The 12,911-nt window shown below is 40.3% G+C and overlaps 1 protein-coding gene across 1 annotated transcript in view; it reads right to left on the bottom strand.

Moving 5' to 3' along the window:
* Positions 1 to 12,911, bottom strand: part of IQGAP2 (IQ motif containing GTPase activating protein 2) — a 278,242-nt gene that overhangs the window by 139,427 nt on the left and 125,904 nt on the right. Inside the window, exon 3 of the mRNA XM_029942461.1 lies at positions 1,428 to 1,584. Coding sequence (XP_029798321.1) covers positions 1,428 to 1,584 — 157 coding nt within the window. The remainder of the gene's footprint in view (positions 1 to 1,427; positions 1,585 to 12,911) is intronic.

The raw sequence follows: 12,911 nt of genomic DNA, 5'->3' as shown, positions 1-12,911 counted from the left end.
CGATATGGAGTATTATGGTCTTGATTTACAGAGGCAAGAGCTGAGGTTCTGTTAAGTTGAGCAGCTCACTCTCTTTCTGGGAAAAAGCATTTGAATGAACATCTGATTATAAGGCTCCACCTCTTCCAATAAATCTGAGTGGGAACTGATGAACCCAACTGAGTGAATAAGCAGAGAACCCAAGCAGATGGATTCCCTTGGGATAGGCAGGTGAACACCTTCCCCCGTAAGACTGAAGACAGATCTCCCCAGTCCCTCTTCAATTCCCATATTCCCTATTCCCACAGAGGCAGGGTTGTAGTTGGAAGGATGTAAATTAAGGGCCGTGGTTAAGGTTCTTTTCTGAAAATAAATGACCATAAAATAAATGACACACACCCATATAAGTTATATTCAGATTTCTGACTATGCAGTGGGAGTGGGGCTGTGCATTGTAAGGGTCAACTGTATAAAAGATTAAGAAAATACAGAATCACATTTCAAAGAAGCTTTAGAAATCTTGGCCCAAAGTGCACAAGAAATCACTGACTCCACGAGAGAATACCACACACTTAAAAACTCCTTTTTGAAGACACATCTAATGGAGGAGTATTTTAGGTTGGTGTTTGCCTTTTTTTCCCCTGCATTCCTTAATGGAAAATGTCAACCATAACGTCGATGAAACAGAATAATGAACTCCTATGTACCCATCACTCAACCTCAACCATTATGAACTCATGGCCAGTCTTGAATCTCTTTCCATCCTCCTTCTGATTACTGTGAAACAAATTCTAAATATACCACAGTCTCTGTAAATATTTAGACATGTGTCTCTAAAATATAATTTTTAAAATTAAGACTATTGTTTACTTTGGTTTTGTTTTCGTCCCCATGTGCATTCTCAAATTAGCCATGAAATACTTAAAACCGGTTGACTACAAAAAATTGGTCTTATTTTGTTTTAAGCATTAAATGGAACAGAATTCCTACCTGACTACTTAAAAATTATTATTCATTGGATCACATTAGCCCTAACTCTCTGGGGCCACAGGTTCAAGTCCCAGCTGGATACTTGACTCCTTGATGAGAACAAGGGGAGTAATAAACTGAGTTGGTGGTGGAAAAAAGGAGGGTAGAGCGCCCTCACTTCTCCATTTACTGGTGCAAATAAAATGACCTCCATGAAGGAAGAACGGGGCGGGGGGCGGGTGGTCTGAGAAGCCGCACACATCAGACGAGTCTCAGCCTCAGCCCAGAAATAGAAATAATCTGCTTTTAAAACTGCTGCCGTCTCAGGAATCATTAACAGGCTTCAAAGACCAAGGACACCCCCTCCCCCCATTCCACAAAATCCTTGTACAAACACTACGAGTAAAAGCAGGGAAAGGAAATGAAATATTGAACTTTCCCTTTTAGATGGGAGCCCAAACCAGTTAGATCTCAGTTACCTTATAACGTGTTTGTTCCACATCATAGATCTTTTTCTCTGATACCATTTTTGGGGCAAAGAACTTGGCTAACTTTGCAAGGTAAACTCCATTCCGGAGCCCTTCTTCCAGTTCAGTGGTTGGTGGCAATTCTTCAACTAAGCAGACTTCCATCCACCTAGAAGGATCAAAACAAAAACAAAAAAACAAAAACGTTCAAGTGACTCCAGTTGGGTAAATCTGTGTAAATGAAGAGACACAACATCTCTGTTGGAGACATTAACAAAGGGAGCAGGATGTGAAACATCTTGAACTGTCTGGGATGGCAAGAGAGGACTTTCTGGGTGGGCAAGGGTTCAGAATACGATACGACTCAAAGCCCAGAGCCACCGAACTCACTTCCAGGCCAGAGCTTGTCAACTTCAACCTTTGTCTGAGTCTCTGCCAATTTTTTTCTGTGCCAAAGAGTAAAATGGCCAAACCATTTTGTAGGGTAGAATTTGTCTGCTGACATTCTAGAAAAAATAATTCCAAGTTTATGAGCCCAAAGTGGAGGAGATTTTTGTAGGGCTGATGCCTTGGGGAAAGCAGAGCCCAAGGTATGGTGAAATCTGCAGCTTGCCTCTGTCCAGAAAGGACTACCAGAGAAGGTAAGGAGGTCTGTTTCTTCAAATAATAAACAATTTGTCTTCCAATACCAGAAACTTATTATGACAGTCTGTCTTCTGCAGGAAGATGCAGTATTTACTGAATTATGAAAAAACATATCTCAGAAAAAGATGAGATTAAATCTTAGGACATTGTGCCAGCATTGTAGAAAAGAGAGCACCAAGGTCATTGCAGGCTCAAGGACACACAGTGAGGAGGGAGGCTGGGCCAGCTCACATTTCAGGCTGGTGTGTTGAGAATTTGCCAGACTTATAAAGATAATGTGATTCCTATCCTTCTCAAGTAACCATTAACCTACTATAAGATCCAAGAGGCAGACATGCAGGTGTTCAGCGAAGGAACCCCCACCTCCCTGCTATCGGTCCACAAACGAACTATTAGCAGGAGTACCGTACCGATATGGCCAGTCCCGGCCTAAAGATCATTAACACATCCGCAGATGATCCTATCAACATTTGGCACAGGAGAACACGGTTTTGCAATATTAACAACTAATCCTGATCCAAGCAGTGAATGTTGTAAAGTGTCTCAACTGCTGGTTGGCAACATCTTTTAAAGCTCAGAGAACCCCTAATAAGCAATGAATATTTACTGACCACTTATTAAGCACTGTAAAACATGGAACGTAAGAGAAAAATATAAAAATATAAAGAAATATAAACACTGACCTGCCTTTAAAGAGCATTAAATATAGTTGAAAAGGCAATGTAGTTCCAAGGAAAAACCACAGACCCATGTAAGAAAGTTTATTATGCTTAATGCTACATGGTAGATTGAGGCTGGGAGGGGCACCTAGTCTCTCAGTTGGTTAAGTCTCCAACTCTTGGTTTCAGCTCTGGTCATGATCTGATGGTTCATGGGACCAAGCCCCTCCCCCAGTTGTGCACTGACAGTGCGAAGCCTCCTTGGGATTCTCTTTCTCTCCTTCTGCCCCTCCCCCACTGGTGCACATGCATATGTATGAACACGTGTACACACTCCCTCTCTCTAAAAATAAACAAACTTAACAAAAAATGAAAGCTGGGAATAAAGGATGGTAATTAGTTTATCACTGGACTAATCAGGGAGAGCACTGATGGGACTTGGATTTGGCTTAGAAAATGGAGTATTTGGAAAGGCAGAGAAGCACTAGAAACCGGGGAGCAAGACAGACTAAATTGCATAAAGGAAACATGGGTAAGTCATGGAGAAAACCACCGAAGACTTTGGGCTTCAGGGGCTCATGGAGAGAAAGGAAGTGAAGCTGAATATACCAAGCCGGGCTCCGGAGCAGCGAGCACAAGAGAAGTGTTGTGATGTCGTCAAAGGAAGCGGGGAGCTCCTGGCAGCTTCGCAGCAGAGGAGTGACACGCTGACAGTGGTAATTAGAGAAAACTAATCTTGTCTGATGGATGCCCTCAGACAAAGCGCTCTGTCAGGCCTTTCCCGTGGTGAAGAACCGAGGGAATGAATTAGACAGAAGAGATGGGAAGGTGGGAAGCCAGGAGACATTTCAAGGAAGGAGGAACAGGACTTGGCGACAGGTTAGAAAACGAGGTCAACGCAAAGGCAACTATTCCCAGGCAGGGCCTGGTGTGAAGAGAGCTCTCTGCATGGGGCACACAGCCCTATGTCCACTGTGTGACCCAAAGAACATCCTCTAATCTCCAGGGACCTGTTTTCTCCTCTGCCAAAGGGACAGGGAATCAGAAAGACGGGATCGGGAGGTTTTTCCCAGACCTAAGATCCTAGGGAGACTGTGAAACTGAGAAAATAAGGAACTGGTAAAACGACACAAAGACCTTGGCTTTCACGTATCACGTACAAGGGATATAAGGAATATGTGGTATATGTGAGCCTTGCTTCAAATCATGGAGGTAAGAGTACCACAAGCTTCAGAAATTTTTAAAAAATTAAGCTATAGATAACAATGTTGCCTTCTTAAATAAAAATCTGGCTAAATTAAAAACCACAGTAGGCCAATTTTCTAATCTCTTTTTTAATTTATATTTTAGTGAGTTAACATGCAGTGCAATATTGGTTTCAGAAGTAGAATTCAGGGATTCGTCACTTACATACAACACCCAGTGCTCATCACAACAAGTGCCTCCTCGGGCTAATTTTCGAATCCACATGAACTACAAATCACAGTATTATGCTAATACATATTAAAACACAATCTGGTTTTGAATAATTAGCTTGAAAATTTAAGAAACTGTTTCACACAATATATAATTTCTTATCACCATTCTGTGACTGGAGGAGATGTGTGACGAGTGGGTGAGAGGTAAACCTACAACTGGCAGTGGAAGGGGTTAAATTGACAACAGGGAGCACAGGGCAGGAAGCTGAATAAAAAGCGAAATATGGTATTTTAGACTTGTGCTTGTTAAGAAAAAGGTAATCACACTTTAAAAAAAATATTTATCTTGAGAGAGAGCGAGCAAGAGCGAGCACGTGAAAGGGGGAGGGGCAGAGGAAGGGAAAGAGGCCAAGCAGGCTCCCTGCAGTCAGTGCAGAGATCCATGTGGGGCTTGATCCCATGATTTATGAGCTCTTGACCTGAGCCTAAATCAAGAGCCGGATGCTTAAGTGTCTGAGGCACCCAGGCGCCCCAACACTTATTTCTGTCTACACTAGCATATATGTGCAGCTGGCTTCAAATACTAAGGATACCAATAAGTTGGGTTAGCTACAGCCTATTTAAAATGTACCCATTGCTAATGCTTATCACATTATGAACTATTCAAAGCAAAAGCCATCTCTTCTTTGTCTATAATCAACGCCTTTGTTCCTGGTGATGTGTTTACACATAGTAGGTACCCAACAGGTGGTGACTTAATGACAGATTCTGATGTGTCAAAGACTTTTCCAAGCAACACAATTGCATCATAAAATCTCCTCGGACACTGCTAAAGACTTGTCAATGTTAACATTTTGGCAGCATTAGCATCAAAGGAGGCATCTGCCTTGGAAGTTAAATGATGATGCCATTATCACAAATGATGGCTCATATTTAAAGCACTATTTTGTGCCCGAACCTGTATTAATACTTCATGGGAATTAGCACTTAATCCTCAAGATCACCTCACAAAGAAGAGATGCTACTAGGATCACCATTTTCAGATGATAATCTGAGGCTCAGAAAAGCCCAACTAGTAAGTGAAAGACTTCAAAAAGCTTCCAGGGTCTCTGTTTCTCTAATTCTAACTTTTAACTTCTCCTGACTCACCCAGGCTACTTCCAGAGTAATACTAAGATTCCCGTAGTTTGGAGACATACGTGCTGCCGCTATTTCAGTATAAGGTCAGAGGATAATATAGGAGTTGAGTCAATTTCCTGGGATTTCATCTATTCTCTTATAACTCCCTCTTTGTCACCTGTCTTGAAACGATGAATGGTAAATGGCATGAGCTGCCTCTTCTGGTTGCCATTTCAAGCAGGGATTGGGTATGGGAAGCGGAGAGCCTCTCCAAATGGAGTTACCTCTTAGAGAACTCCTGTAAGCCTAGACAAAATCTTAGAGAGTCTTCCAAAATATACTACTTGGAAACTCCTCTCAATCATTAGTATATGATTAATGAAAATTGACTGATAGCAAGACTATTCTCCTGGGACAGGAAGTAAACTCTGACAAAATAATCACATAGACTGGCTAGTTAACCTTGTTCTAACCATATTAAAATACCTCACAAGGAAGCAGAAACTATAATATGCAAATTTCTAAACTAGAACACAGTCATGTGGGCTGAATATTCTTTTGATCTACTTTTCAAAAACATAAGGAACAAACTTAGAACAGCGATGCCCAATGGTTCATCCCAGAAGGTAGGAGACATCCAGGAGTGACTGCTGGCCAGAGTCTATATTTCCCAATCCCATGATATTGGTTTGGGGCCAAGTGTTGGGGTTATGACTACAGAATATGAGAGGAAATGATGAGCTTGCCTCAGGAATGTCTTCCATGGATAAGTTCCACTATCTCCTCTGCTGTCTGTGAGTAGGATACTAAAACTCATAGAAGCCTTTAAAGAGAAAGTCAAAGAACTTGCCTCAGCCTGGTTCCCTAATAACTGTGGTAAAGAAGCACCTGTACCCCCTCATCCTTGTCTTACATTATTGAGTGTTACAAGAGCAAGTATTAAACTCCTATTGTCAACTCAACTCAGTGGCTTAACTGTTACAGTAGAAGCCAGGGTTACTGAGCGAAACCAACAAAAACCCTAAGTGTGATTTTTATGGTCTGTTATTAAACTTCCTGTAACAAGCACAATGTAGAGACAACTGGCCTGATTTTCAGGAAGTTTGTCTCTGTGATTCATAGCTGGATGTACCAGAATGCGTCACTCTAAACTCTAAACTGAGTCTTAGCCTATGAGTCTAAAATCAGAATGGAATTCAATATGACAGTATAATTATGTAATATGAGTTTATTAACCATTTTATTAAGAAATTATCCATATACCATACACTCATCCATTTAAGATGTACAATGCAATCATTTTTAACTCATTTATAGGGTTGTGAGATCACCATCATCATCAATTTTGGAAATTTTTATCACTCCAAAAAGAAACTCAATACCCATTAACAGTCACTCCCCATGTACCCTGTTACTCCCAACCCAGTAGTGTACTTTCTGTTGATAGGCCTATTCTGTACATTTCATATAAATGGTATCCTATAATATGTGGCCTTTAGTGACTCACTTCTTTCACTTAGCATACTGGTTTCAAGGTTCATCTACAGTGTAAGGTACATTAATACTGCATTCTTTTTTTATAGCTGAATAATGTTCTACAGTATAGCTATATTATATTTTATCAGTTTATTGACATCTGAGTTTTTCCTACTTTTTGCCTACTAAGAATGCTACTAATCTGTATACTAACATTAGTGTACAAGTGTTTGCATAGATCGAGACTCTCGTTTCTCTATGGTAACTCTGTGCTTAGCCTTTTGAGGAACTTCCAGACTGTTCTCCAGAGCAGCAGCAACATTTTATATTCCTACCAGTAGTGTAAGAAGATTCTAATTTCTCTAAATTCTTGCCAATACTTAGCTGTCTTTTTGATTATAGCCATCCTAGTAGATGCAAAGTAGCACCTCATTAGGGTTCTCTTCATTTCCCTGATGGCTAATGATACTGAAAATCTTATGTACTTATAGCCCATCTGTTTATCTTCATTAGAATTAATGTCTATTCAAATCCATTGCCCATGTTTTACTTGGGTTATCTTCTTATAATGGTATTATAAAAGTTCTTTATATTTGATACACAAGTTCCTTATCAGATAAATGATTCAGGTGTCTCTCTGCATTTTGTGCTTGTTGTCTTTTTACTTTCTTGATATTGTCTTTTGAAGTATAAAAAGGTTTTTAATTCTGACGAAGTCTCATTCATCTATTTTTTTGTTGCCTGTACTTTGAGGTCATAGCTAAGAAACCATTGCCTAACTGAAGGTCACGACCATTTACCTATGTTTTCTTCTAAGAGCTTTATAGTTTTAACTTTCACATTTAGGCTTTTGATTCATTTTTAGTTTTTAATGTTTTTGGTTTGTTTGACAAAGAGAGAGACAGAGCATGAGCATGGGAGGGGCAGAGAGAGAGATGGTAACACAGAATCCAGGCTCTGAGCTATCAGCACAGAGCCTGAGGTGGGTCTTGAACTCATGAACCTCGAGATCATGACCTGAGCTACGCAGGTATCCCAAGTGGGTTTTGTTTTTTGGTTTTTTGTTTTGTTTTTTTTTTTTTTTGGTAAATTTTGAGAGGTAAGGGTCTGAATTCATTCTTTTGCATATAGATTTCTAGTTTTCCCAGCACCACATGTTAAAAAGACTATGCTTTTCATCATTAAATTGACATCCTTATTAAAAGTCAACTGACTGTAAATGTAAGAAGTTATTTGTAGACTCCTGATTCTATTCTAATGAGCTATGTAGGGATAGTTTACATATGGATAGGACATAAAGTATGTACACATAAAATTAAGCAACAAAGACCTCTTGTCATCAAGAGCCTGTATTTAAAATCCACCTAAAAATCCTCACAAATGAAAACCAGAATTGGCCTAGGTCTCCTCCTGTTGCCCTTGCACTGACTATTTCTTCCCTGGTCCTTCTAGTGATCACTCCTATTGAGCCACACACCAATTTGTAACTGTCTCATTCCAAAGCAAAAGTCGAAGCTATTTCTTATGAGAATCTGAAGAGCTATTCTAGAACTTCATCTTCTTTTTCAGGATGAAGGCACTATTTACCTATCCATGTGCTTCTTTTCTTTCTGTAGGGAAAGTTCAGGTCACTCACTGGGGCCAGAGGAATTAGAAAAGGAAAAGGCACTTTCTTTTTTATCATTTGAGCAGCCTCTCAATTTTTTTTTTTTTAGGTTAAGGCCAAAAAGAAAAATAACGAAGGCCATTTTGTCTTGCAAGAGACCAAAAGCAAAACAAAACCAAAAAACCCTCATAAGAGCCATGAGACAAATGGTCCGTTCTACTGTGCTACTTTGTGCCTTGCAGAACATATGAAAGTTGTTTCACTGAGACATGTGCTATCTGAGTTGTTATTCAGGAAATCACCAGCTATAAATTTTGGTCTCTATCATACAGCACTGTATGGAAGAAATGTCCCGAAAGGACAACTGCTGGCCAAAAAACAAGAAGTGTGTATTTTTTCCCTGTACAAACCTTAATGTTAAAGCAGGTCTAGGTGCATGAACTTTCAAGCATTGCATGTCAATTTATCTCCCTCAATGTTTTGAAAATCTGTTTATGAGATATCTTTTAAAAGAATAAAAGCAAAGACCAGATATTTTTATACAGCTAGTGTAAGTGGTCACCTTTTGTGCCATTGGGAAGTCAAATGTCAGGGGGACGGGATTAAGCTTTCATGGCCAACCTTTCTTATTTGCTTGGAAGCTGATGCAAAATGGTGACCACAGTTCTATCAGCCTTGTTAGCCCAGGTGAACTGGGATGTAGGAAATCACACGCTGTGGAACCGAGGTGAGTCTGTGAGCCTCATCGATTCTCAAACAATACTTATTTAGCTCACTATCAGAAAATGACATGACATGTTAAGAAAAGTGAATTATTTCTGTTAAAGCACGGGTCCAGTGCCATGAGAAGAATCAGTGGATGACTCCACGATCTAACACAATCTAACAGGAACAGACTTCAGTGGATGTATTTCTCACTCTCATATTTAGGAAGGAGAGGACACAGCAAAATCTGTTGAGTTTGGCAAACATTTTCCAAACCGTGTTCCACAGAATGCTGGCTCCATGAGATACTACTAGTGTCCTGGGAGGAACAGGGGGGCCAATTAAATTTAAAAAATGCTGCATTCTATATCCTCTCTGGAAGATCTGTAAGTGGCCGTAGTAGTATGTTCAGAGAATTCCCCCAGAGAAAGCTCAGAGAAGTAGGAAGCCAAGTTTAATCCCCTTTAACCTAGTGTTCCCCACAGTTTTGGGCCACAAAATCCCTTTTTCCTAAAACACTTAGCAGCATTTCATATAATGAAAGAAATGGCAGGTAACTAAGAGACGCAGTACAATTTGCTGACTAAAACTGTGGCATCAGGGGTTATGCTTTCTGGGCACAAAATCTAGTTGTAGTACATACGTGAGCTTTCTGTAAAACAAGGAGATTTAAAAGTATCTGTCCTCTGGGGGGGGTCGGGGCTCCTATACGGAGTTCATTAGAATATGTGCCCCGCACTAGAACCTAGCAAACATTAACCACCATTCTTGGCACGGCCTTAAGTTTGAATATGGCCCGTTTCCTTCGCACATGTGTAATCCAATTCATGTTTTTGAAAATCTACTACTTTCCAGACACTGTTCCAAGGAGAGGATCAGGCAAAGCCCCTCAGTTTACACAGCAGAGTCTTGTATTATCACTGATGCTGGGATGCCAAGAGTTCCACGTGGTTGGTGAACTCAGCTGAACAGCCCAGTAGTTTCTAGAGAGCTGGCACCCAAAGTCACACTTTAGGACGCCCTGATCTTTAAACAGTGTTTTCAGAGAATCTCTGTGGGTGAGTTATTTCGGAGAAAAGTGTATTTAATAAATGTATTAATGGTGTTCTCCTTCCCTCCACGTTTCACTTAGGTGTGGAGTAAGGAAGAAAGGGAAAGAAACACACTGGCCTGAGGCCGTGATGGAAATAACAGAGTCTGCAAATCTCGTAGCCCCATTTCTAACAGGTTGGGTAAGTATTTGAAGATTTTGGGAAAAAAAGCCTGTAAATTATTTCACAAAATACAGTTGCTTATGTACATGCTCTACTGATAATTCGTCCTTACTCCAGGCACCAGACTTTCCCGTGCTTCTTTTTGGGCTTGGCCCAGTTAACCACCTACCTGGATGTATTATACTGACAGTGCAACATGCTGGCAGAGAGGGCTGGCGGGGCGTGTACCAACACACAAATACAAACAAGACATTTATATGTGCTACACTTCCTAGGAAAGCAGACATCTCATAAAGCAAAGAGCCCATAAAATTAAAAAAAATCTTTTAACCCAAAACAAGCCCTTGTGTTTATGGGAAATTAAAATGTGGGAATTAAAGGAATACATACACTTGAGAAGAAATGTTTGGAGCCTAGGAGCCTCTGGCATCCAGAGATCAGGGTGAGAATGAGGGACATTACAAGTCACACCTCTTTAGAATCTTCCAATGTTTTCTGCCCTCTCCTGGTATCCAGTACACGTGCCTGCAGGCTCTCAGATATACAACTTCCCCAGTATGTTCAAACGGTGATCATCTCTAAACACAAACTTTCTCAAAAACAATCTCGTGATAGGACAGTAAAGAATTATTGCACATCTGTTAAGTTCAGGGCATGGTGCTTCCTAAAGTTTCATTTACTCTTCCCATAAGCTGGTGGGTTATCATCTGTAAAAACATGCAGCGTCAGATACCAAGGAAGATGGAATATCATGTCAAAGATTGTATGTAAGAGAAAAGCAAACATGCACCCAAAGATCACTTGTAAGTGTGTACATTAACACCACACTGTATGCTTCTTGAAACAATACGTGAAGAAACTTAAAATACAACCCAGATGTTTTACTTTGTGAATATAGTTTAATAAATACAGCTACGGTCCAAGATTTTTGTCTAATGCCAAAACTGCAAACAGCCTCCATGTCTAATAAAATCATGTTGTGACCACTGTTTACAGTGTTATATGGCCATTCAAGATACTTTCAAAAAAATTTTAAGTAAGCTGAGGCATCTGGGTGGCTTAGTTGGTTAAATGCCGAACTCCTGATTTCAGCTCAGGTCATGGTCTCAAATGCCGTGGGATCAAGCCCCATATCGGACTCTGCGCCAAGCATGGAGCCTTCTTAAGATTTTCTCTCCCCCTCTCTCTCGGTCTCTCTTCCTCTCTGTCCCTCTCCTGCTCGTGGATACTTTCTCTCAGAAAATATTTAAGATAATGGAAAAATATTAGTGGTAAATTTAAGAGAAAAGGACAGGATGCAAAATTATAAAACTGATAATTCTATTTCTAAAGTTACATATATATAAACAAATGCACACAGACCAGAAAATATATAGCAAATACTAACCATGGTTTTCCTTGTGTAATTACATACTGGTAAACTTTATCTTTTCATGTATCATTATTTTTTTTTATCATAAACATGTATTATATCAGAAATAGAAAAATCATAAAATATAATATATTCTCAAGTTCCTGTCTCTTCTGCAAATATAAAGACAAGAACTGGTTTGCTGATTATACCGAATGCTTGAGCCAAAATCAAGTCTTGTGGAAGCAAACACTGAAATACTGATACAAGCCAGGGGTTGGGAGTAGAGGGGAAAATGGCAGTTTGTGATTTAACCTAGTCCATGATGGAGGACAGAAGCAAGAGAAAATTAATAGAAAACATTCTAGGCTTTTTTTTTTTAAACAAGCATATTGCTTGAGACACTTAACTAATACAATTCCCTCTAAAGGTAAACATGAAGTGCATGTATCTTTTCATGTACTTCTATCCATATCAACAATCTGGTTTTAAGGCTTGGAAAGTGAAGGAAGAATCATCATTAATAAATATAATAAATGAAATATTAACAAATCAGGAGCCCAGCTTGGATTAGCCTTACTGATTAACATGAGAAGAAACAGAAAGAAGGAATTGTTAAGCAAAAAGGCAGGACTTGAAGATTTGGAAAATTTTCTGCCTATCAACATTGCAAAAAAAAAAATGAGAAAGCGTGTTCTGGAGGGAACAAAGTGTGGCTGGATGATCACTGCAGGGGAGTGCCCCTCATTCATCTCATCCGTCAGAAACGCGTAGAGACACTGCCCACTTAGACTAAGACAAGTGCCTTGTACTCTACAAGGCCAAGAGGAAAAAGACCTCTGGGAATCTGTGGCCCGGACAGCAGAATGACCTGGCTGTGAACAAGAAAAGGGAAGAATGAACCTGAAGATGATTCAGAGACTGACAAGGCTCCCCTCCCGCCCCAGGTCCAGCCTCTGTCTCCCCTTTGGAGTGGGCCATGCTGCTGCCCCAGGCCAGCTGGAAGGCAGGGCCACCACCTTGATGGCCAGAAGGACAGAGTGCCCAGCGGATGACTCATGAGCCTTAAAATCTAATGTAACTTGCCCTGTTTGCTTTTGACTTGCTTGGGATGCATGGCCCCTTTCTTCTTTTCACTTTCTCCCTTTTAGAATGGGAACACCTGTGCCTGTCCCCCACTGTACTTTGTAAACATGTTACTTGCCTGCTCCCAAAGGTTCATGGTTGGAAAGGAATTTTCGCCTCAGGATGAATCTTACCTCTAGTCTCACCCACACTTCATATAGGTGGTGTTCAGGTGAGA

This window comes from Suricata suricatta, chromosome 6 (assembly GCF_006229205.1).
Source record: "Suricata suricatta isolate VVHF042 chromosome 6, meerkat_22Aug2017_6uvM2_HiC, whole genome shotgun sequence".
Lineage (NCBI taxonomy): Eukaryota > Metazoa > Chordata > Mammalia > Carnivora > Herpestidae > Suricata > Suricata suricatta.
This window is presented reverse-complemented; position numbering and strand designations above follow the sequence as displayed.